Consider the following 24,778-nt stretch of genomic DNA (forward strand, 5'->3'; position numbering starts at 1 on the left):
CTTTCTTTAAATTTCGCCAAATATGTTCAATGAGATGTTAATTTGAAGACTGTCCAGGCCACTCAAGAACAGTCTGATCCCTGAACCAAGCTTTTCCCATCCTGCAGGAAAGTCCATTGATCCTCAAGCTTCAGTCTCTGCACCAAAGGCATCACCATCTTTGCCAAAATGGCTTTGATACTTCAAAGAATTCATGATGTCCTTCATTCAGTCAAGATTTCCACTTCCACAGCATAACACGACTGGAGCGCCTCCACGTTTGACCATTCTTCTGCTCAGAAGAACGTCAAATCTCCAGTTTGGTCACATCACTCCATTAAACGGCACAATAGGGAAGAAAAGACTTGCGCATCTTACGCTTTACACTAAATTCATAAATGATGACACAAATAAAAAATTCAACAGCTCTACAGAAGACATTAGCCCCTTTCACTCTCAGGGCCCTATCTCGCACCCAGCGCAAATGACTTTGTACAGCGACGCATGTATCATTCCTATTCTGCACCCGACACACAGCGGACTTTTCCCTCCACAGACGCACGCCGGTAAACTAGGGAATGAACTTGCGCTCCCGGTGGCGGTTCAGCGAAAAGAGGAGGCGTGTTCCGGCGCAAACGTTCCCTGGTGCTATTCTGCAGGTTTAGAAAACAATTCCGCCACTGACCAGGAAAACCTAGTCTAAAGTCAGTGGCATGTTATTCATATGCTATTTTAAGGGCGCATGCTTGGCCATAATCAATGTAGCGTGTGCACAATGCGCATGCACTTTGCTTATCTCATCTACACAGATGCAGCAGTTTTCATTTTTAGAAAACCATACATTATTACAAGGAAAAATATTACCACACGAGGGAAATCATTGTTGTGTCCATGAAGATGTGAAAAAATAGGCATAAATCACTTTTACCCAAATTATTATACGCCTGTTAAACCGAAGCTAATTTGGGTGTGTTTCTCCATCCCCAATGTCACTTCTCTGTGTTTTACTGCCCTGACGAGAACGTCGGTCTCCTCGGCTGTGAACCGCTCCTGGCGTGCGTCTGGCAAATCCGCCGTTATAATAGCAAATCGCCATGGAACAAGCGCGCCTGCTCTTAAAGGGAATGTGAGATGATGCTCTGATTTATTTCACGTTATGCCCAAACCACACCTATGAGTAATGAAGCGACTTCAGACCAACACATTTTAGATTTGCGTCGGGCGCAAGAGTCATTTATCCCGCCGGTATAATAGCAACAGCGCCCGAGACCCGCCCACAAAGTTACTTGCGTTTCGTGCTTGATACTTGCGTTTCAGATCGTTAAAATAGGCCCCTTACAGTCTTTACTGGAAAAGTCCCAGTAAATTACCAGTAACAGATCATGTGTGAACAGGACCTTTTCAAATATACCGGTACATTGGTTCTGGCACTTTACCAGTAAGGGAAGTTGTAACATTACCAGTAAATCACCGGTTATATGCGCTGTGTGAACGTGGAATGAAGATTACCGGTATTTCTTGTGTACGAGGTCAGAACTCACTGACGTAAGAAGTGATTTGGGCCAATCAGCAGCCGTTGAAAGAGCCATTCATAAAATGATGACGCCTCCATGTTTGACCATGTTCTGCTCAGAAGAACATCAATGTTCCAGTTTTGGTCACATCACTCCATTAAACATTATTCCAGGACTCCACAGGTCTATCCAAATGAGTTTTAGCATATTCAAGTCGGCCTTTTGTGTTCTTCTCTGTGAAGAGTGGCATTCGACAAGATTTCCCGACATGAAGGCCATGCTTGTCTAGTGTTCTTCTTATACTCCGCAGTGAAATGTTTTTTCCTCCTTTCATCGGCTCATCTTGCTAGTCTTTGGCAGTAAATTGAGTGTTTTTCTCAATTGCTCTGATCAAACATTTTATTCCCCTTAATGATATTGTTCTTTTTCTTCAACACCCTCAAAGGTTTTCTTGTACAATAATCCAGCCAGATGAGACTCTAGAAACTTTGAGTGTTTTGGAAATCTTCTTGTAGCCATAGACTTTCTAATGGAATAAAACAGTTTGTTCTCTTTTGATTTGGCCATATTTGCTACTCAACTTTGGCACATGTATGGGATGAATGTATGTATGTGTAACAGCACAAGCTAATTCAGCTTCCAAAGGCTTTCCAAAGTTTTAACACAATTGTGTACCATACAAATAACTGACTTAAAAACAGCAGCGTTGTTACAAAAAACGATCTATCTATCTATCCATCCATCCATCCATCCATCCATCTGTCTATCCATCCATCCATCCATCCATCTGTCTATCCATCCATCCATCCATCCCCATCCATCCATCCATCCATCCATCTATATATCCATCTATCCATCTGTCTATCCATCCATCCATCCATCCACCCACCCACCCATCCATCCATCCATCCATCCATCCATCCATATTTTTAGATCATTTTAATGTAAAACATTTTGAATTACCAGCTATAATTTCAGTTTATGTCAGTATTGAAAGGGTTAATTCATTCTGTAAATACTTGAGAAATGTTCGCATGTACAAATGTCAAAAGATCTGAAAGTAAACACTGTAATGACACATGGCTTTAAAGATACGAACTACACATCGTTTAGATCACTTGGCCACAATTCCAGCTGAATGGAAAGAATAATTCCAGAAAGAACTTGTGTAGAAACACAACACACACACACACACACACACACACACACACACACACACACACACACAGACACTCAGTGTGTGAACGTTCTGGGATATAAAGACCTGTAATGAATGTGGGAACGAGCTGGTGTTTTGGACAGAGATAAGGTGTTATAATTCATTTTTAAATTTCTTGTAATGACACTTGGAGAAAATAAAGCTCATGGTTGAGATAACACCAAACACATTTCTGGCCCGTGATCAGGACCTGCATACGGGCGCCAGATGAAAGGGGAGAAACCCAGAATAGCTGACGAATCTGAGGACTAAAACCTCGGAAATTAAAGAATTTTAGTGCCTGAGGCTTCAGGTCTGCATATATGAACACGCATTCCAGCGCAAGACCAGAAACATCAGCAAATATATTCCCAAAGTAGGTAACTTTATGACAAGAAACTACATCTGTCTGAATCAGAGCAAAGAGAGCATGCAGAATAACAACGTTAACCATTTCAACCATGAAATAGTGCTGAAACAATCCTCTCAATGTCAAAATAAAGGGTTTTCTTACAGTGATGCAATAGAAGAACCATTTTTGGTTCCACAAAGAACCTTTCAGTGATCAATTTTATATAAGATTCACGCACTTTTGCATATTTAAACAGCTTGTAACACAAGAAATGTTTGTCATTCTTAAAGTAATCGGTAACACTTTACAATAATGTTCATTTATTAAACATTAGTTAATGTATGAACTAACCATGAGCAATACATTTGTTACTGTTTTTGTTCATCTTTGTTAAAAATACAGCTGTTCATTGTTCATGTTAGTTCACAGTGCATTAACTAAAGTTGACAAGATTTTAATAAAGTATTAGTACATTTTGAAATTTACATTTAACAAAGATTAACAAATGCTGTATAAATGCAGTTCATTGTTAGTTAATGTTAACTAATGAACCTCACTGTAAAGTGTGACCGTCCACGTATCAAATAACTGGGAGTGTGGTGATATATATTAGTTGCATGCTTTCCCTATTAACCCTTCATCCGCATTCATCTTTACGGATCATAACGAAACCCTTCGTTCTCCAGGGAAACTCCAGCTTGCACATCTGGAAACATTAGTAATGCTTCGCTGCTTCCCTCGTGTATCAAAGTCATCTCTCTCAGTCTCTCCTGAGAAACGCTTGCCCCTCGTTTGCAGAAACGAACCCGTTCGACACGACAGCCATCGCCACTGATCCTCAACAAACCCCCCATACCGGCGTGATGACTCCGATCTCAAACTCTCCATACCGGCGTGATGACTCCGATCTCAAACCCCCCATACCGGCGTGATGACTCCGATCTCAAACTCTCCATACCGGCGTGATGACTCCGATCTCAAACTCTCCATACCGGCGTGATGATCCGACCTCAAACTCTCCATACCGGCGTGATGATCCGACCTCAAACTCTCCATACCGGCGTGATGACTCCGATCTCAAACCCCCCATACCGGCGTGATGATCCGACCTCAAACTCTCCATACCGGCGTGATGATCCGACCTCAAACTCTCCATACCGGCGTGATGACTCCGATCTCAAACCCCCCATACCGGCGTGATGATCCGACCTCAAACTCTCCATACCGGCGTGATGATCCGACCTCAAACTCTCCATACCGGCGTGATGACTCCGATCTCAAACTCTCCATACCGGCGTGATGATCCGACCTCAAACTCTCCATACCGGCGTGATGATCAGACCTCAAACTCTCCATACCGGCGTGATGATCCGACCTCAAACTCTCCATACCGGCGTGATGATCCGACCTCAAACTCTCCATACCGGCGTGATGATCCGACCTCAAACTCTCCATACCGGCGCGATGACTCCGACCTCAAACTCTCCATACCGGCGTGATGATCAGACCTCAAACTCTCCATACCGGCGTGATGATCAGACCTCAAACTCTCCATACCGGCGTGATGATCCGACCTCAAACTCTCCATACCGGCGTGATGATCCGACCTCAAACTCTCCATACCGGCGTGATGACTCCGACCTCAAACTCTCCATACCGGCGTGATGATCCTCAAACTCTCCATATCGGCGTGATGATCCTCAAACTCTCCATACCGACGTGATGACTCCATACCGGCGCGATGACTCCGACCTCAATCTCTCCATACCGGCGTGATGATCCTCAAACTCTCCATACCGGCGTGATGATCCTCAAACTCTCCATATCGGCGTGATGATCCTCAAACTCTCCATATCGGCGTGATGATCCTCAAACTCTCAGAGTTAGATGAGTCCATACATACCCTTCTGATCTCTGTGCGTGCCGTAACTCTGTCTGACGGCTAGCCTAGCTTAGCACAAAGACTGGAGGTAAACGACTCCAGCTAGCATACTGCTCCCAATAAGTGGCAAAATAACGCCAACATTTTCCTATTTACATGTGGTGATGTGTATAGTCACACCGTGTACGAATAACAAGGTCACATGAGACACAGCCGTCTTCTAACCGTATACACACTGGGAACTATATTCTCAGAGGGCGAAGCACTGCTACTTCTGCGGAGGGATGTGCTCACAGCGCCTGAGAAGCCCGTGGTGAGGAGCAGAGAGTTCTCAGAGTTGGATGCTTTGGATCACAGACTGAAGCTTGGTCTGTTTTTAAAGACGACACCTGGCAGATTATTGCAGAAGTGAAAAAAAGTTGAAAAAGGTAAACTTTAAAAAAACTAAGTTATAGAATTTTATTATGGAAAAATGCACAAAACTACTATTTTAAATTTTTATATGAAATGTATATTTTCCAAAACACATTTTACTCTAAAACTGTGAGAAAATCGATGCCATAAATCTAAACAAGTTGAGGAACAGGTTGATATCTCAAGAAACGAGCTTTCAGTGAGATGTTGTTCAGCTGCAGTACCAAACGCTTCCACTAGAGGAAACTCGTCTCACATTCATTTCCAATGCGTGAACAACACAAGTGACTATCTTTTCAGGACCATTTAACCTTTTCGAATAATGGTCATATTTTATTTGTGTGTTCACACAGCAAGAGCCAAAACATTTACCAAGTTTCATAACATTCTGATGAGGAAAAAATAAAACATAAAAATGTTTCTTGAGCATCAAATCATCATGTTAGAATGATTGGTGAAGGATCATGTGACACTGAAGACGGAATCAGAAAATTCAGCTTTGATCACAGGAATAAATTACACTTTACTATATATTCACATAGAAAACAGATGATTTACATTAGAATAATATTTCACTATTTTTTACTGTATTTTGCATCAGCATTAATTGCTGCGAAGAAAATACTTATTTCAAAAGCATTAAAATCCCCAGACTGCTAGTGTAAAAGTACTTACTTTGTTTCTATAGTATAAAAAAAAATCTAGTTATGGATTTAATGTTCGTTAGAGGGATCAGTTTCAGTGAACTGACTTTCTGTCTGGTTTCTCACACTAATTCATGACAAATCATGAGCATTTTCATCCTTCCGTTGTTAATGCTGAAGCGAGCAGAGCCAAACACTCGGTTTCTTTCTCAATCAAAGCGTCCACAACTCTCGAGAGTCGAGACCAAACCACGAGAACATTTCCAGCTGGCCCGATCCCATCGCTGAGGTAACAGCTCACACACACACACACACTCACTCCAGAACCATCAGTCCACAACACGACTCCATCTATAAGCTCTTTACCACACGTGCTCCGCGTCTGAGGGCCGCTTTCTTCCGGAGAGCCGCTTTAACGGCCCTCTCGTTAATTCTGATTATATATACAAGTTTATGAGCTTGTAGACGTTTTAATAGATGCATGATTCAATGGAGGAAAGGGTTTCATGTGGATAAGAATAGAGATAAACCACATGTATTTAGAGGAGGATAACAGGGAAAAGTTCTGGCAAAAGTTCTCTTAAAGTTACGAGCAAACGTTCTACCAGAATGCTTTATCTGGTCTTTAATAATGTCCTCGAAAGAAATCATTCATGCATCGTTTATTTAAACATTTCAGTCGGATCGGATGTTTGTCTAACGGTTTTTAAACGCTACTTCTTGTTTCGGAATGTTCAAAACATTCAAAAGTAACGTTCCAATAATGTTTGCAAAATGGAATGTTCACTTAACGTTCACAAAACCTTCAGAGAACGTAACTCAATAGGCAAAACATATATTTGTTAGATTTTTCAAAGTTGTAAATAAAGATGTATGGAGTGGAACGCGGGGCTAGTTGTCACACACTTGGTTTAAATACTTCCACACATGCTAGCATGACAAAACTCTGTGTATTTACTAGTTGCCATATCAACACTATATAGAGAAAAAATTGCGCAAAAATATTATTATTTTTTTGGAAGATATCCATAGACATTTATTAAACCATAGCAAAAGTAAATTTCTTACTTAAGTTAAATTTTCATCTCTATTTTTGGTGTTTATTTAAAATTAGACAAATCTAATATTATTTTAATCTCCAATATGTTATTTAACAGTTGATATAGTTCTTTAATGCTTTGCTAACTAGCAGAAGACACTAGCAGGGTTTAAATCCCAGTTGTGCAGGCGGGGGCATGTTGTCACACGGTGTTACAATGTGCCCCTATTAGAAATATGCTATTATATTCTATTTTTTTATTAATTCTATTGAGAAAACATGAGAAAAGGGTGAATAAAGACTGAGAGTCAATGTTCAGAAATTACAAATTATTTATTTGTTTTGAACTATGTTGTATAGCTGTGTTTTCCTGTGTTCGTAGTCAAAACTTAAAAATGAGTTTCTATTTAATTATTAAAAAAATGGCATTATTTTATATGAATAAGTTAATAATTGTATTTTATTTAGAAAATATTTTAGTTTGTCTTGTTTTTTGTTTTGTTTTTTTATTAGATCAGATAACATTGTAAGCTGTCATATGGTCATGTTACAGTGTACCCCACCTATGGGGCATGTTGTCACATTTCACTTCCATTCTTTTGGGGTATGTCAAGAAAAAAGTATATACTGTATTAATAAAACAAAACCACATAATTGTACTAGACGTGGGAAATTTATGTGGGAAAAAATAAATACTGTGAACCATAAGTAGATTTACACAAACTGAGAAAGTCAAAAAAGCGTTACTTGTGCCCCGCTCTCCCCTACTTTTTACGAGAAAATATTATTTCAGTCTTTAGGCTATATATTTTTTTATTTCATGTTTAATTCAATTTATTTCTAAATATTTGTGAAATTTACTCACAATTCCTGAGTGAAAATCATTTCAAACTTGGTGATTATGTATCAGAATTTTAATATAGGCATATTAAAGGGGTCATATCTTTTTTTTTTTTTTCTTTTTTTTTTTTTTACATTTATTATTTTTCCCAGATAATATTGTATAATTTTAGCAATGTTCTGAGCCAAAAACATGTATTTTGTCAGTTTATTCTGCTGTTCAGTTTCTATCCTACATCTTCACTGTGTTTGGATTGCGTTTCTGACCCTCGATAGATGTAAATATTGACGGGTTCATCTGTGACGTCAGGACGTAAGCAGGCATGTGTTAATCACTTGTAAGCCACTTTGTAGGTTAAAGGATTAATGTAAACATTAAAAATGATCATTCTGTCATCATTTAACTCATAACTCAAAACATTAGAGTCTAAATGGTAACACTTCACAATAAGGTTCATTAGTTAACTATAGTTACCATGGACTAATAATGAACTGAACTTATACAGCATTTATTAGTCTTTGTTAATGCTAATTTCAACATTTACTAATACTTTATTAAAATCTTGTTAACATTAGGCCCAGTTACTGCACTGTGAACTAACATGAACAAACAATGAACCTGCATTTTTATGAACTATCGTTAACAAAGATGAACAAATACAGTAACAAATGTATTGCTCATTGTTAGTTCATGTTATTAATACATTAACTAATGAACCTGTAAAGGGTGACATTGGACCCCATTGACTTTCATTCTAAAAGACATTATTCAAAAACATAAGCGTGAGTAAACACAAGTTGTGGCTCAGATAACACACAGTTTGAGCTTGATTGTGTTTAATATCTAAGTTTCTCCAAACTAAGGTTGCAGTCTGGCTTCTCTTTGACCTGATCCTGAGGTTTTTCCCCTTATAAATTCCCAGCACACTCTAATCTGGCCTGACGACTGGTTTTACGGCTGCTGGGAAAGCCTGCTAGAATGCGCCACTTAATTGAACGTTAGATTCTCTTAAACACACTGGAGAGAAAGTGCATATGAAAATATCTTTTTATCTCTCAGCTCCGTTTGAAGTGTGTGCCAGACGCTGGTGATTTCCAGCTGATGAAACGGGTCAAACACAGTCCGGGAGTCGTGCTCTCGTCCCACGTGACTCTTCATGAGATCCACTGCACGTGTGTGCAGAAATACAATACTTTATGTTATTGAATCCTTAATAGTACAATCTGTACATTCTACGTTATGTTTAATAGTACAAACTATCCCCTTACACACACACACACACACACACACACAGTTTTCTAATAGGGTCAGAAATGAACCAGAAGTGGCAACAATTCCCCATATATTTGACATTTTAGGGCGCAAACATCTTTCTAAGTTTGTCTGACTTTAGACACTCCAATATTAAGTTTAAAATGACCCTCAAAAATCAAGATTTAATCAATTATTAGGCTAAAACTGAGCTTGATTAACAGTATGAATCAGTATAAGCGTTTTGAGGAGTTCACACGCCATCATACAGAATAAGGTTTGCGGTTGCTGATTTTCACTACAGGTCAAACTCAATTAGTTTTTAACAAACTATCCATTTTGAGTTCTAATAATCTCTATTATGACATCATTTAATTCCCCATTAGATAAAACAGCGCTCAAATGCTGAAAAATACGTATTTTTGACTGACAGGCTGCAACCTACGCGATACCGACGACATTTCTAATTGATTATGATATTAATATTCTATTCTATTCACAAATACATAGTATTTTCATATTCATCAATCTCTAAACAGGACATTGAGAGTGAATGAAAGCCCTCACCGATCGACACCAGCAGCAGAAGCACAGACACAGCCATTGTTATTCCCACAGAATGAGTTTCGCTCAGTGTCTTCCTTCCTCAGATTAATCACACATGAAGTTTCTCTTTTATCCAGAACTAGATTCACTCCGACAACATCCATCAGAGCCGACGCACTGGAGACGAACATCTGAAACACTCGCGACGCGCAATCATCGATTAATATAGCGATGAGTTACTGTTCCCACAGGAGAACATGGAGAAATCCACGGAAAACCATGACGGAGACGAACTCTTCCGAGGAAGAGAGAGAGAGAGAGAGAGAGAGAGAGAGAGAGAGAGAGAGAGAGAGAGAGAGAGGAGAGAGAGGAGAGAGAGAGAGACACACACACACACACACAGAGAGACAGAGAGACACAGAGTGAGAGAGAGAGAGTGAGAGAGAGAGTGAGAGAGAGGCGTCTCACACTCACTCTGAGTGAGTGAGTGTGTGTGTGTGTGTGTGTGTGTGTTCGCTGTTCACCACATCGAACAGATCCTGATCTCAGAACAATTCAAGCTCCTCCTGTTCGAGCCGCAGATATTTTTGCACATTTATTTTTTCTTGTGTTAAATGTCTAATTAAATGTAGGCTCGTTCAATCTCTAAATATACAGCCTACATTTACGAAACTAAAACATAAATGTGTGTCTTCATAATCTTTAATCAAACCGAAACACTTTTCCTCATCATCAATCCCGCTTAATGTGCGGGTCACGTGAGCAATTTTGCAAGAATTTTTTTTTCCAGCAAACAAAAATATGTTAACTTTAAAGCTACACTGTGTAGGATTTTCTCCCATCTAGCGGTGAAATTGTTTATGACTACCAGCTGAATATTACTTTCTAGCCCCTCTCATTCCGAAGGCGTTTTAACTCCTACGGTGGCCGTATTATTTCAGATCTGCCGGCAGTCGCGAGTAATCTCCCCTCGCATTCGTCACGGTGACACTGAGTGTCAAAACGCGAAAGGCGAAGCTTGAATTTCCTGGTATGTCCCTCTTTGACTGATGTATTTTCAAGATGGAGGCGCAACATGGCTTCCGCCATTCGAGTGACTCGCTCGTATGTTGCCTATTCTAAATGGCAGATTCTACGCTTACGAGAATACTTGATTAATTGGTAGAAGTAATTACACATTAATGAGTAGCCTACATATCATTTTGAAAGAACAAAGTGTTTTTTGCAAAGAATCAATTAAAAAAAATACACAGAGTAGCTTTAACATTAAGTTAAAGTTAAATTTTTTTCCTTGCCGTTTGTTTGATGAAGTTTAAAAACATCAGCAGGAATATTAGTCTGCGGTCCCTTTAACATCTGACGCACGACATCCGGTGTTCTCACAACTCTTTACAGCATTTAAGATGAAGATACTCACCAATAACGGGCATTTCAACATATTTCTGAGTGTTTTTTGTCTATTCAAGCGAAAGAGACATTGTTTACAGACGTCACACCAGTGCAGATTTGAGTTCTGTTCTGTGTATTCTTGCGCTTGAATGGTTTAAAAGCTCTTGAATGAATGATAGCGTGATCATATAATGTAATGCCAGCCAAAGAATGCCAGGAAATAACGAATGCCGTGTTAATCGATATTAAATATTAAGCAAAATTAACGTGTTAATTGTGTGTCAGCCATAGTGGATTCCAATTCAAATGCAAAAATTCGGCCAAGAAAATTAATTTTGAACATCAGTAAATGTAACCACAACTTTATTGTTTAATCACCCGCCATTTAGAGACTATATGAGTTGCACATGGATGAAAGCAATGACTTTATCAATAATAAACTCTATATGCATTCTTAGCTCAAACTGTCGAGCAACACCAAGAACACGGGTTCGATTTCCAGGGAATGCATGTTCTGATAAAGCGTTTCACTTCGGATAGAAGCGTCTGCCAAATGCATAGATGTAAATATTGTCACACCATTTCCATTCCTCTCAAATGAAGGACTGAGACTGCCAGATGCAACATTCACAAAGACTTTCTACATGACACTAAGACTCTGAGAGATGTTTTACCATGTGGATTCACTTTAGCAGGACCAGTGCAGACGGAGACAGAGACGCTGTTCTTTAACAACATCAAACGTACTCTTTTGTCATCACTTTCTCACACTCGTGTTGTTGAAAACCCACAAAACACAAACTCAAAACTAGATGTTCAACTGATGAATGTCTGAGATATAAAACACACTCAAGTTATAAGAAGAAAGAAAGTCATACGGGTTCTTTCGTGTCATTATTATGATAATCCTCTTTCCTTTCATTTTATTCTTTGACGTTATCCACTGAACACGTGTTTGCATTGTTTTAACTGAATTGCTTTGGTAATGCATAAATATTTGTGATGCAAATGAAGCTTAACAGAGTAAAAGACGACGGGATCATCGTTTGAATGAAACCGTCTCAGACTTCATGCTAAACTGAATCCACATGTTATTCCCTCATCTCCTGTAACATGGAGAAAAGTCTTTGTAAATGTTGCATCTGACAGACAGAGAGAGTCTCAGTCCTTCATCTGAGAGCAATGGAAATGGTGTGACCATATGGAGAGAGAGAGAGAGAGAGAGAGAGAGAACAAGGCGATCTTTAAATGGGCTTCAGTTTCTCTCAGTTCAAAGGACTTTAATCTTTTGGTTTGGCAGCAATCAGACGAGATTTAAGTGGGAGTGAGACGCCTCTCTCTCACTCTCTCTCTCTCTCACTCTCTGTCTCTCTCTCTCTCTCTCTCACTCTGTGTCTCTCTGTCTCTCTGTGTGTCTCCTCTCTCTCTCTCTCTCTCTCTCTCTCTCTCTCTCTCACTCTGTGTCTCTCTGTCTCTCTGTGTGTCTCCTCTCTCTCTCTCTCTCTCTCTCTCTCCTCTCTCTCTCTCTCTCTCTCTCTCTCTCTCTCTCTCTCTCTCTGGCAGCTGTGGATGTTGGCGAAGCCTGTGAAATGGTGACTTCATCCCGATCTGTTGCTTTCAAACACTGTTGTCCGCGTTTCCTCTCTCTATTGTTCGAACTTAATGTTTTGTGGAAAACCACATCCTGTGAAACACCACTCCTGCAAACTTGCTCACCAAAAACTGCGCAGTTCCTCCAGTTCTGATGTAACGGCTGAAGTCTGAAGAGCAAAGACAGATGCTTCAATGAAAGCCTTCAGAATCATGTTTACCGTGGTGATTTACAGCAGCTGATCTGTTTAAACAGGACTTATGCCCTTTTACAGAGTCTTAAAGTAGTTCAGGCTCTACTAGAACAGGTTTATTGATTATTCTCCTCATTTTCTCCATTGTTGCGGCTCCTCTCTTCCCAGTCTGTCAGTAACGCTCTGTTTACTTCCTGTCTCTATGAAGCCCCTCCTTCTGAAAAGCACACTGTGCTCTGATTGGTCGGCTGGAGCGGTGTGTTGTGATTGGTTGAGCGCTTTGAGTGTGTTTGGGAAATGTCCCGCCCCTTACCATAACCGCCTGTTTAACACACTACTAACTAACTCAACCAGGCCCCGCCCCTTTATTCTGCATATTAATTATTATAATGAGGAATATTGTGACGTGTTCGTTCCCGGGAGAAACTCAAGACTACAATGGAGGCGTTTCAGGAGTTCAGAAACACTGACAATAGAGAATAGAGAGTCTGCTGGAGAAAAGAGAACGAGAGCTCGTAATAAAACACGAATCAACATCAGCTTGGCTTTTCAGAGATGGAGAACTGAGGGATTTGAAATGTTGGGAATGCGACGGGGAGTATTTCAGTCGTTTGAGAGCGTTGGGAGACTCGATTATGTCATTCGAGGAGCTTCATGGAAGAGAGGGCAGAGCTAAAGCATGATAGACATGTTACAATTCTCTGATTGGTCGAGATTTCTTTACAGAATCATGGGTAATGTAGTTTTTCACCAGAAATTCCAACATTAAACGTGATTCTTTAAAAACAGGTTGAAATAATGCCGTCAGATGGCTTAAAGAAAAGCAAAAACCATCGAGAGCTCTTTAATGGTCCAAAACCAGTGGATCACTGGACCAAAATGAATCTGAACCGCTCTATTAATCTGATTGTTTAGTGGATTTCCTCTGTTACCATGGAGTTTACTGCGGTATTCGCTCTTTAATCCTGATGGCTGCGCTCCACCAGCTCCAACTCATTTTCCTCTTTCACTTCACTCGCTTTTTCTCCTTCCCTATAGCCTCTCATTCTCTCTCCATTCCCAGTTTGGGAAACTCGGATGTGGAGCGGTGATCCTGGAGAGAGGATGGATTAACCATCAGAGTGAGTTCAGGTGTCTTTACCTTCTCTGTTCAGCAATCAAAGGCTAATCAAACACATGCTAGCTTCTTACACACTGAGAATGTATTCATTGTTGCTTAAAAAAACACAAAGTCTGATTCCATAATGTAATAGAAACACATTCAGTCTCTTTCATTTCGATGACATCTGCAATCACTTACTATGTATGTTAATGTAGAACCCTGCAAGATGAATTCAGAAGATCATAAATATGAGATCTGAGATAAATATGTAGAAACTGTTGTTATTAATTTATGTATCAATATCACGCTGTTTACCCAGAAACATTCCTGAACTCAGTTGAGGTTCATCTTTTTGTTTTTAATTAATGTTTTTTGATGATTCTGCTGTTTTTTTTATGTGTGCACAACACTGTGTTTTTATGCTCATCTATATCTGTTCATAATTAAAGCGCTGTAATACAGGCAGTAATTCACTGCGCTGATTATTCTCATCAATCACAATCATAATCATAAAGACGAGTTCGCTTTGGCTTCGGTTAATTAGCAGCTCTGTGGTTAAATGCCATTAACCTCACATTACCTCTCATGTGCTTATTCATATCACACTCCATCAAAACATGTACATGTTTGGTTTGAAAACTGAAATGTTTGTCACTGAAACAACTTATTTAAATCTAACTTATGTTTTTTTTAAATGGAGTCAAGAAGCCTAGAGTTTCATACATAAACCTTTTTGGCCTAAATTTGGCATAAAAAAAATGGTTCTTTAAAACAGAGTAAAGAACCTTAGAGTTCTTTATAGTGGAGTCAAGAACCCAAGAGTTCTATACAGAACCTTTTCAGCATAAATGTTTTCTTTAAAAAAATGGATTCAAGAACCCAAGAGTGCTATATAGAACCTTTTCGGCATAAATGGTTCTTTAAAATGAAATCAAGAACCCAAGAGTTCTCCATAGAACCTTTTTGGCATAAATGGTTCTTTAAAATGGAGTCAAGAACCCAAGAGTTCTATATAGAAACTTATTGTCATAACGGGTTCTTTATAATGGAGTCAAGAACCCTAGAGTTCTATACAGAACCTTTTTGGCATACATGTTTTCTTTTAAAATGGAATCAAGAACCCAAGAGTTCTATATAGAACCTTATTGGCATAAATGGTTCTTTAAATTGGAGTCAAGAACCCAAGAGTTCGATATAGAAACTTATTGTCATAACGGGTTCTTTATAATGGAGTCAAGAACCCTAGAGTTCTATATAGAACCTTTTCGGCATAAATGGTTCTTTAAATTGGAGTCAAGAACCCAAGAGTTCTATATAGAAACTTATTGGCATAACGGGTTCTTTATAATGGAGTCAAGAACCCTAGAGTTCTTTACAGAACCTTTTTGGCATACATGTTAAAATGGAGTCAAGAACCCTAGAGTTCAATCTAGAACCTTGTTTTCTAAGAGTGGAAAAACAAAGAGGAGTAAAGTGACTGTAATACAGACTTTACTCTTTCAACAGCTGACCTCGAACACATAGGCTATGAGACCTTTTAAGAAAAATATGTAACATTTTCTATCTCTCAGTTTTGTTCATTTTCTGAAAGTCATGAACATTTATAAATCATCATGCAATATATAATATAATATACATAGCTGTTTATAGTAGCCTATGCAAAGTTATATGCAAAAGTACAGCTTGATGAGAAATTACATGATAAAAATATTAGATCAATATTAGATATTTACAGGGCAAAACAATAAAATCTCAGTATGACAGTATAATAAAAACTTTCGCAGTTTTAATGTGGCTTTTTCTGTGCTATTTTGTGTGAACGTTCTACATCTTTAATTTACAATTTAATTTAATTTGAATTAAAAAAATCGAAATGTATTGAATTTAATTTAAAAAGGCAAATAATGCAATAAAAGCGTTACAAAATGTTTCATTTAATTGTAATAAAAAATAATTCATAATTAATTAAATTTAAAAAGGGCAATAATGTGATTTGATTAGTAATAAAAATAATAATTTATAATGAATTTAATTTAATTTGAAAAGGCCAATTATAAGATGAAAGCGTTTCAAAATGTTTAATTTAATTGTATTAAAATAATTCATAATTAATTTAATTTAAAAAGGGCATTAATACGATTTGATTGGAAATAAAAATAATAAGTAAAAAGGCGAGTAATGAGATGAAAGCGTTTCAAAATGTTTGATTTGTTTGGCAATAAAAGTAATGATTTTTAATTCATTTAAATTCATTGTAATATGATGTGATTAATGTAAAACAGTGATTTCTGTCAGACTGTTGAACACCAGGCGCAACACGTGTGTGTTTCACATCAGATTCCTGTGCGATTGTGGAAAGTTAAAGCAGACTGGGATTGATGGTAATGATGGCTTTATGTTGGAAACACTCCGTTTCCATGACAACACTGGGCTCTGGGAGAGGGTTTGTGCATGTAAACACTCGCGGACGCACTAAAGCATTAAAGTAAACTGCTGGTATGAGGGACGTTTTTTCTGTTTATGTGAAGGCTAAAATCTCCACCACAAGCCAGACCAGCTGGAGTCGTCACAAATGTGCCTTCACTTCATTCAGGGGCTTTTTATGCCCCAAAACCACAATCCGACGGCACTTCTGGAAGTGATTGTGGCGCGTTTGGTTCACATTGGGAATGAGTGGACCGATCCCAGAGGATCCACACTGGACTGATGTGTGTTTGCAGTCTTCCACGGACCGAATCAGTTTGAGCTGCGTTCACACAGGCGGAAACAAGCTGTTCAAGTTAGCATATATATAGTTTGTACATTTGTTAAAGGGATAGTTCACTTTGAAATACATTTTTGGTATGTTTTAGCTTACCTCAAGGGCATCCAAGATGTAGGTGTCTTTTTTTCCGCAGTAGTTTCAATTTTGATATTTTTAGGTCAAACCGTTCTTGTCTGTCAGTCATATAATGCAGGTCGATGGTCACTGTCTCAAAACACATGCACAGAGTCCAAATTAAACAATTCCCCATCGTCCAAATTAAACAATTCCCCATCGTAAGTACACATTGATGGCCTAAGACACGAAACGAGCGGTTTGTGTGAGAAAACGAACAGTATTTATATCGTTTTTACCTCTTATACGCAGACATGTCCGAGTGATCTGATCTGACGTGTGCGCAGACTGGTGCATAGATATATACACACTAGATGTCGCCTTGTCTACGGCAGTTCATTGGAACGAATGTCTTAAAGGCGACATCTAGTGTATATATCTATGCACCAGTCTGTGTACACGTCAGATCAGATCACTTGGACATGGCTGTGTTCAAGAGGTAAAAACGATATAAATACTGTTCGTTTTCTCACACAAACCGCTCGTTTCGTGTCTTAGGCCATCAATGTGTGCTTACGATGGGGAATTGTTTAATTTGGATGATGGGGAATTGTTTAATTTGGACTCTGTGCTTGTGTTTTGAGACAAGTGACCATCGACCTGCATTATATGACTGACAGACAAGAACGGTTTGACCTAAAAATATCAAAATTGAAACTACTGCGGAAAAAAAGACACCTACATCTTGGATGCCCTTGAGGTAAGCTAAAACATACCAAAAATGAATTTCAAAGTGAGCTATCCCTTTAAGTAGAGAGGTTTAAGAGATTTGAGGGATTCAAATTCAAATCTTACTTTACAGAAAAGGTAAAAGCATTAATGGATAAAGGTGGAGTGGTAGGGGCTGTATTTCTTGATTTACAGAAAGCATTTGATACTTTAAACCATAATAACCTTTTGCATAAACTGTATGATTTAAATTTCTCTACACATTTTGTAAATTTAATCAAATCTTACCTCTCTTCCCGTTCTCAATTAGTAAAAATTGATAATTTTAAATCTAATTTATTAGGTCTATCAACTGGTGTTCCACAAGGATCCATACTGGGCCCAATTCTTTTTAGCATGTATATTAATGATTTACCCAAGGAGTGTGAACAATGTAATGTCATAATGTATGCTGACGACACAGTCATTTTTACACATGGTAAAAATGCAGAAGAGGTTGCAAAAAAGTTGACAGACGCTATGGTAAAAGTTACATCCTGGCTCAATCAGAGTTTTCTGGAGTTAAATGTGTCAAAAACAGTTTGTATGTTCTTTTCTAAAAGACATAGGCCTGATACAAAGCAGGACATTTTTATTTCAGGAGAAAGATTACAGGTTGTTTCAGAATGTAAATATCTAGGGGTATATCTGGACTCCTGTCTTGGTTTTAAAACCCACATAAAAAAAGTTTGCAACAAGATTAAATTTAACTTGGTTAATTTTAGGTTTATTAGAAACTGTTTATCAAATGAGGCAGCAAAGATATATTTCCATTCTATGATTCTTTCTCATGTCACATACTGTTTGACAAGCTGGTCAAATACACATTTGATAGTCCTAAAACCATTAGAATCATTATATAAACAAGCACTTAAAATTTTTGATAAAAAAACCATTCAGTTTTCATCATTGTCACATTTTAAATAAGTATAACTTGTTTAACTGGGAAAATCTAATCAACTTTAAAAATGTTTGTTTAGTTCATAAGATTATGCATGGTTTGGCTCCTCCTCCTTTGGCTGATTTTATTAAATTTAAATCTATTGAAAACAGAATTACAAGAGGTGCAATTAGAGCGGATTGTATAATTCCACGTAGGAAAACATCGTTTGGTCAAGCAGTTTTCTCATACAGAGCTTCACATCAGTGGAATACTGTACCTCACTCAATTAGAGAGTGCTCATCATTTAACTCTTTTAAGCTTAATCTTAAGAAATGGCTTCTTCATAACCAACAATGTGAACATTAATGCTTCTCCTTTATTATTATTATTATTATTAATCGTATTATTAATTTTATTTATAAATAGACCTAATCAGTCATATTTAACTCATAAAAATATCTTTTTTTATTGTGTATATGTATTTATATATATATATTGTCTTTTTGTATAATATGTTTAATTGTATTTTACAGAGGTGCTTACAAGTTCTAGTTTTATGATTGTTGTAGTGTATTGTTGTAATGTTTAACTTCGGGCTAATTTGGGTACATTTACATTTATGAATGTTAATTAATGTACACTGTCCCTTTTCTAAATAAATAAATAAATAAATAAATAGATTAATTATCAGTATCTAGCCTGACTAAAATATATTTATTCAATGTTATTCTGTCATGATAACTCTCAGAGTGTTTGGCGTGATGATAATGTTGAAATGTTTGGTCTTGGCGGGATAAATCAGCTGTTATTATTATTGCATCATTATGCAAACTGATAAGAATGTAAATGTGTAGCTTGAAATGCAATGCAAGTCGCTTTGGATAAAAGAGTCTGCCAAATGCATAAATGCAAATTTAAATATTTTTGTTGCAGAGCAAGTACAGGATTTGCTACTGCCAATACACACACAACACACTGCTGTGAGCAAGTTAGACATGTTGCTGCTGCTGTACAATATAGGCAGGGTTTGAAATGAATACCTATTAAATCAACTGTGACGGAAACGCTGTCAAATCACAAGCCAATTTGGCGGGTTACTTTTTATTTATTTATTATTATTTTATTTTTTTTGGCTAGTAGAAGTTCTGAATGGCCGGTAACTTAAAAATGTAGCAGCCAAATTGTCCAGTGAGTGAAAAAGTTAATTTCAAACCCTCACCTAAAGGATTATTAGGAACACCTGTTCAATTTCTCATTAATGCAATTATCTAATCAACCAATCACATGGCAGTTGCTTCAATGCATTCAGGGGTGTGGTCCTGGTCAAGACAATCTCCTGAACTCCAAACTGAATGTCAGAATGGGAAAGAAAGGTGATTTAAGCAATTTTGAGCGTGGCATGGTTGTTGGTGCCAGACGGGCCGGTCTGAGTATTTCACAATCTGCTCAGTTACTGGGATTTTCACGCACAACCATTTCTAGGGTTTACAAAGAATGGTGTGAAAAGGGAAAAGTTGAAGACTGGAAAAATGTTGCCTGGTCTGATGAGTCTCGATTTCTGTTGAGACATTCAGATGGTAGAGTCAGAATTTGGCGTAAACAGAATGAGAACATGGATCCATCATGCCTTGTTACCACTGTGCAGGCTGGTGGTGGTGGTGTAATGGTGTGGGGGATGTTTTCTTGGTACACTTTAGGCCCCTTAGTGCCAATTGGGCATCGTTTAAATGCCACGGCCTACCTGAGCATTGTTTCTGACCATGTCCATCCCTTTATGACCACCATGTACCCATCCTCTGATGGCTACTTCCAGCAGGATAATGCACCATGTCACAAAGCTCGAATCATTTCAAATTGGTTTCTTGAACATGACAGTGAGTTCACTGTACTAAAATGGCCCCCACAGTCACCAGATCTCAACCCAATAGAGCATCTTTGGGATGTGGTGGAACGGGAGCTTCGTGCCCTGGATGTGCATCCCACAAATCTCCATCAACTGCAAGATGCTATCCTATCAATATGGGCCAACATTTCTAAAGAATGCTTTCAGCACCTTGTTGAATCAATGCCACGTAGAATTAAGGCAGTTCTGAAGGCGAAAGGGGGTCAAACACAGTATTAGTATGGTGTTCCTAATAATCCTTTAGGTGAGTGTATATGAATTGCCCACAGCAGATATACAAGTGGAGCTGGGGAGGGGGGAGGGAGGAGGGAGGAGGGGTTCTGAAAGCTCTGCAACTGCTCATTGGCTACTGATACAGCAGGAACCAATCAGCAGTGCCCTAGAGAATGATGTCATTACAAGCGTTTCATCTGCAACAGCATTGTGAACTTTTATAAACAAAGATACATTTGGTCATTAACTTTTAAATGCATCATTACACATGAGGAGAGTCCGGGCATGACAGACCCACGACGGCTTCATTCCTCTCTGATATGGCAGGAAATTAAAATAAATTGAATGTAGAGGATTATAACCGTGACAAGATGATTGACAGGGCAGTTTAAACAATGACAGGATAAACGTAAAGACACAATTATGATAAAGTAGTTTGACCCAAAGCTTGCCTACACAATTCTGCGACACATTTAAAATAATGTACTTTTTCTTACATATTTTAGTGGAAACTTTGGCGAATCATCTTCACTTACAGACCTTCAGCTCCTGATAACAAATAAAAGATTCAATAAAAACCTTTAATTTAAACACTTTAATGTCCACAGTGAGTGCATTAGTTTGTGCTTGTTTTACAAACCGAGGGAGTCTACATGAGAATAATTTAAATCTAAGTTTTTATATGACATTCATCGAGATAAACTTAACGATTCTAGAAATTACAGGTCCGAACATTTCCAATAAATCTGGATAGATTCAGTGAGGAACCATTTCAACATGTTTATAATAAAACTGCTGTAAGTGCCTAGGAGGAGCTCAGTGCCTCATCACAAACAGATCTGCAGAAATGAGCAGAAATCAATCTAAAGTTGGACATTTTGTTCTAGTTTAATGATCACAGTGACGTCTGGAATAAAGTTACACCCAAAGCTTCACAGTTTCACCCGTCGCCTGTCTGTCTCTCCTCTTTCCCGATGTGTACATGCGAATAGGAACAATGGACAACAATAGAAATGTTTAAGTCTCATATCTTTTTAACTTAGCTTTTGTATTCTGTACATTTGTAGTAATAACTTCGTTTTCTTTCTCTCTACACTGATCTCACTATATGGTTGTGTGAGGGTGTATGTTGAAGAGTGTAAATGTCTTTATACATGTAAGTGTTATTGTTTTTAGTTGTAACTGTGAAGCACTTTGGGCTATTAAATGTGCCGTATTAATAAATAAAAGTTGAAAGTATGTTGGAGGAGCCCCGGGGCCCAACGGAGGAACGCAAGATCTGTGTCTTATTAGAAGTGTTTTATAAACTCATAAGGGGAGGAGAAAGAAACGGCTTATTAAATCAAGACATCAGCTGTAGGGCATTAAGAGTGAAGAGTTTCACTGAAGTCATTCTGAGTGAACCCTTAACCTTGAGTATAGGATCCTCTCTGTCGTGTTTAACCCCTCGATGGGCCTCCGTGTGTCGAACACTCAGAGATGAGCAGCGATTCTTCTCTTTTCCCGACAGATTTGTGACACGTTTATTTCTCTGTTTTCTGTTTTCGGCAGAAATTTACTTTTTTGTCTCCTAGTGTAGCTTGTTTAATTAAAATAACCTTAATATACTTTATGAAATTAAATGTGCAAAAACTTTTTTTGCACTCACATTGGCCTTTAAAGTAAAAATGTACCTGCTATATAGAGCTGCACGATTCTGGATACATTGAAACTCACGATTTTTTTGTTCCAAATAAAGATCATGATTGTGAACACACAACTAAACAGCATAACATGTACTTTACTAGAGGTTCTGACAAAATATTAAAGGGGTGGTTGATTATGATTTGACTTTTCTAACTTTAGTTAGTGTGTAATGTTGCTGTTTGATCATAAACAACATCTGCAAAGTTACAACGCTCAAAGTTCAAAGCAAAGGGAGATATTTGCTTTTAAAGAAATCGCTTTTTAAGAACTACAACAAGCGGCTGGTAGAGACTACACCACATTCCTCCCGGGTTAGTGACATCACCAACCCTAAAATCTACATAAACCCCGCCCCCTGAACACGATTTATAGATTATCAAGACAGAATATGCTAATCAATGACTAGAAGATAACTACACATCAGCTTCATAAACTCATCAACTAACCATTCAGAAATGTCCTGTTGCTTCTACATGTTGTCACTTCTTCTTGAGTCTCTCCATCATTGTCTGACTCCGGTTTGAACATAAAAGACTAAAAGTTTTTGTAATTTTCAGTGCATGTGTGTGTGTGAGTGCAAGCTGTTGAAGCTCCGCCCCCTGTGCCGGGAGCAGCGGCTCATTTGCATTTAAAGGGACAGACACAAAACGGTGTGTTTTTGCTCACCCTCAAAAAGTGACGATTTAAACATGCTATATAAAAATATCTGTGAGGTATTTTGAGCTAAACTTCACACACACACTCTGGCGACATCAGAAACATATTTTACATCTTGTGAAAAGGGCATTATACCAGCGCTTTAATTGCTGCAGTCTATTTAATATGTTTAATTAATTTAAATGAATAATTTTTTTTAAATCGGGTTGAATGAAGGATTCAATGACTCACTCATAAATCCTTGACTTGTTTCATTACTGGATGAATCAGCGTTTTGGACGAATCTCTTGAATGAATGATTCTATGGGCCCTATTTTAACGATCTAAGCGCATGGTCTAAAGTGTAGGGCACAAGTACAGTTAGCTCGTGTCCAAATCCACTTTTGCTAGTTTAACGACGGGAAAAGTGGTCGGCGCTCCCGGCGCTGGTCTAAAAGGGTTTCCCTATTCTCTTAATGAGTAATGGCTGTGTTTTGGGCTTTACATGCAATAAACCAATCAGAGTCTCATCTCCCATTCCCTTTAATGGAAAGACCGAACGCGTCTCCAGAGCGCAAACGGATCTGCTCGTGTGCGAGGTTGAAGCTGTGTGTGTGTGTGTGTGTGTGTGTGTGTGTGTGCTGTGTCCCGTGACGCAGGACGTGAAAATGAAAACTGCGTCGGGCTGAAACTAGTAAAACACACTCGCGTCGCGCCTGGCGCTGCATTGCTCCGTGTGAATGATTCAATGACTCACTCACTTTTGAAAGTCTTTTGAACAAATCTCTTGAATGAATGATTCAATGACATACATTTTTATTTACTTGTCGCCACCTACTAGTGTAACGATGTAATGATACAATCTTTATTTGAATCCTCAAGTTACTTTCAAAAGGTGATTTACTCTATTTTGATGGCTTCCGTAGATATCAGTGTATATATCCGAACTATAATATATAGTTATAATAACTATAATTATTGTAAAACAGAAATAATGATACTGTGTGGCTGAAAAGACTGTTTGTGAAGCTGTTTCATGCCTAAACATGACAACGGCTCTCTCTGGATCAGAACGCAGATTTAAATGTTCACTGTGATCGCACTCATCAAAGGTTTAAAAGACATCAATGACATTTAGGAATGAGATTGAGATCTTTTAATGATTAATAATGCAAAAAGATGCGCCTCTGGACAAACGCAGGTAGTTAATTCTATTCTATTCTCTATTCATCACAGAAATCAGGAAACTTCAGTCAAAAGATCTCTTCATACATCTGAGGTTAAGATGAGGATGGTCACGTTCATCAGACACTCAAAACAACATTATCATTGGCAGATGTTCACTAGAACACCGACCAGCACAACAAACAGTCCGAGAGACTCACGCCGAGGGTTTACCGACAGAACCCTGTGACGTTTACTTAAACTGTACATGCACTTACCATTTTAATAACCTCATTATGTGCCATTTCTCTCATGGTATTGAAGAGTTAAACCTCAAAATTGAGGTTTGTAGGGCTTTTACAAAAACAACCAGGGCCTAAAATTAACACCCGCCAAGCTCCAAATGCGAGTAAAAATCAGTGTTGGTGAGTGTATGAAATGTCGGACACAAAATTACGTCAAAGTCTTGTTACATATCCTAGAAAACACAGTCATTTATGGCTGGAGTGAATGTAAACAGTCGAGAAAGGAAACACGTGTATCAGTATATTGGATCCGTGCATTCGCTCTTAAAGGGACAGAAGCCTAATATTCCTGCAGCCGTCTGTGTTTTTAATGCTAATCAAACAAAAAAGGATAAAGAAAAAATCACTCACTCCTCTTGACTGAATAACTTTTTGAACGTTAATAAGGATTAATCTATGTTTGATTTTTACAGTGAAGACTATCCAGTGCTATTTCACATTTGATAACTTTATTCAGTGTCTCTACC

General features: G+C 38.2%; 1 protein-coding gene across 1 annotated transcript in view; it reads right to left on the reverse strand.

Moving 5' to 3' along the window:
* The window catches only part of LOC309501094 (protein APCDD1), a 29,580-nt gene extending 19,595 nt beyond the window's left edge, over window positions 1–9,985 (reverse strand). Inside the window, exon 1 of the mRNA XM_082173075.1 lies at window positions 9,682–9,985. Coding sequence (XP_082029201.1) covers window positions 9,682–9,718 — 37 coding nt within the window. The 5' untranslated portion in view covers window positions 9,719–9,985. The remainder of the gene's footprint in view (window positions 1–9,681) is intronic.
* Window positions 9,986–24,778: the final 14,793 nt, after the last annotated feature.

Source organism: Leuciscus leuciscus (assembly GCF_965113295.1).
Source record: "Leuciscus leuciscus genome assembly, chromosome: 6".
Lineage (NCBI taxonomy): Eukaryota > Metazoa > Chordata > Actinopteri > Cypriniformes > Leuciscidae > Leuciscus > Leuciscus leuciscus.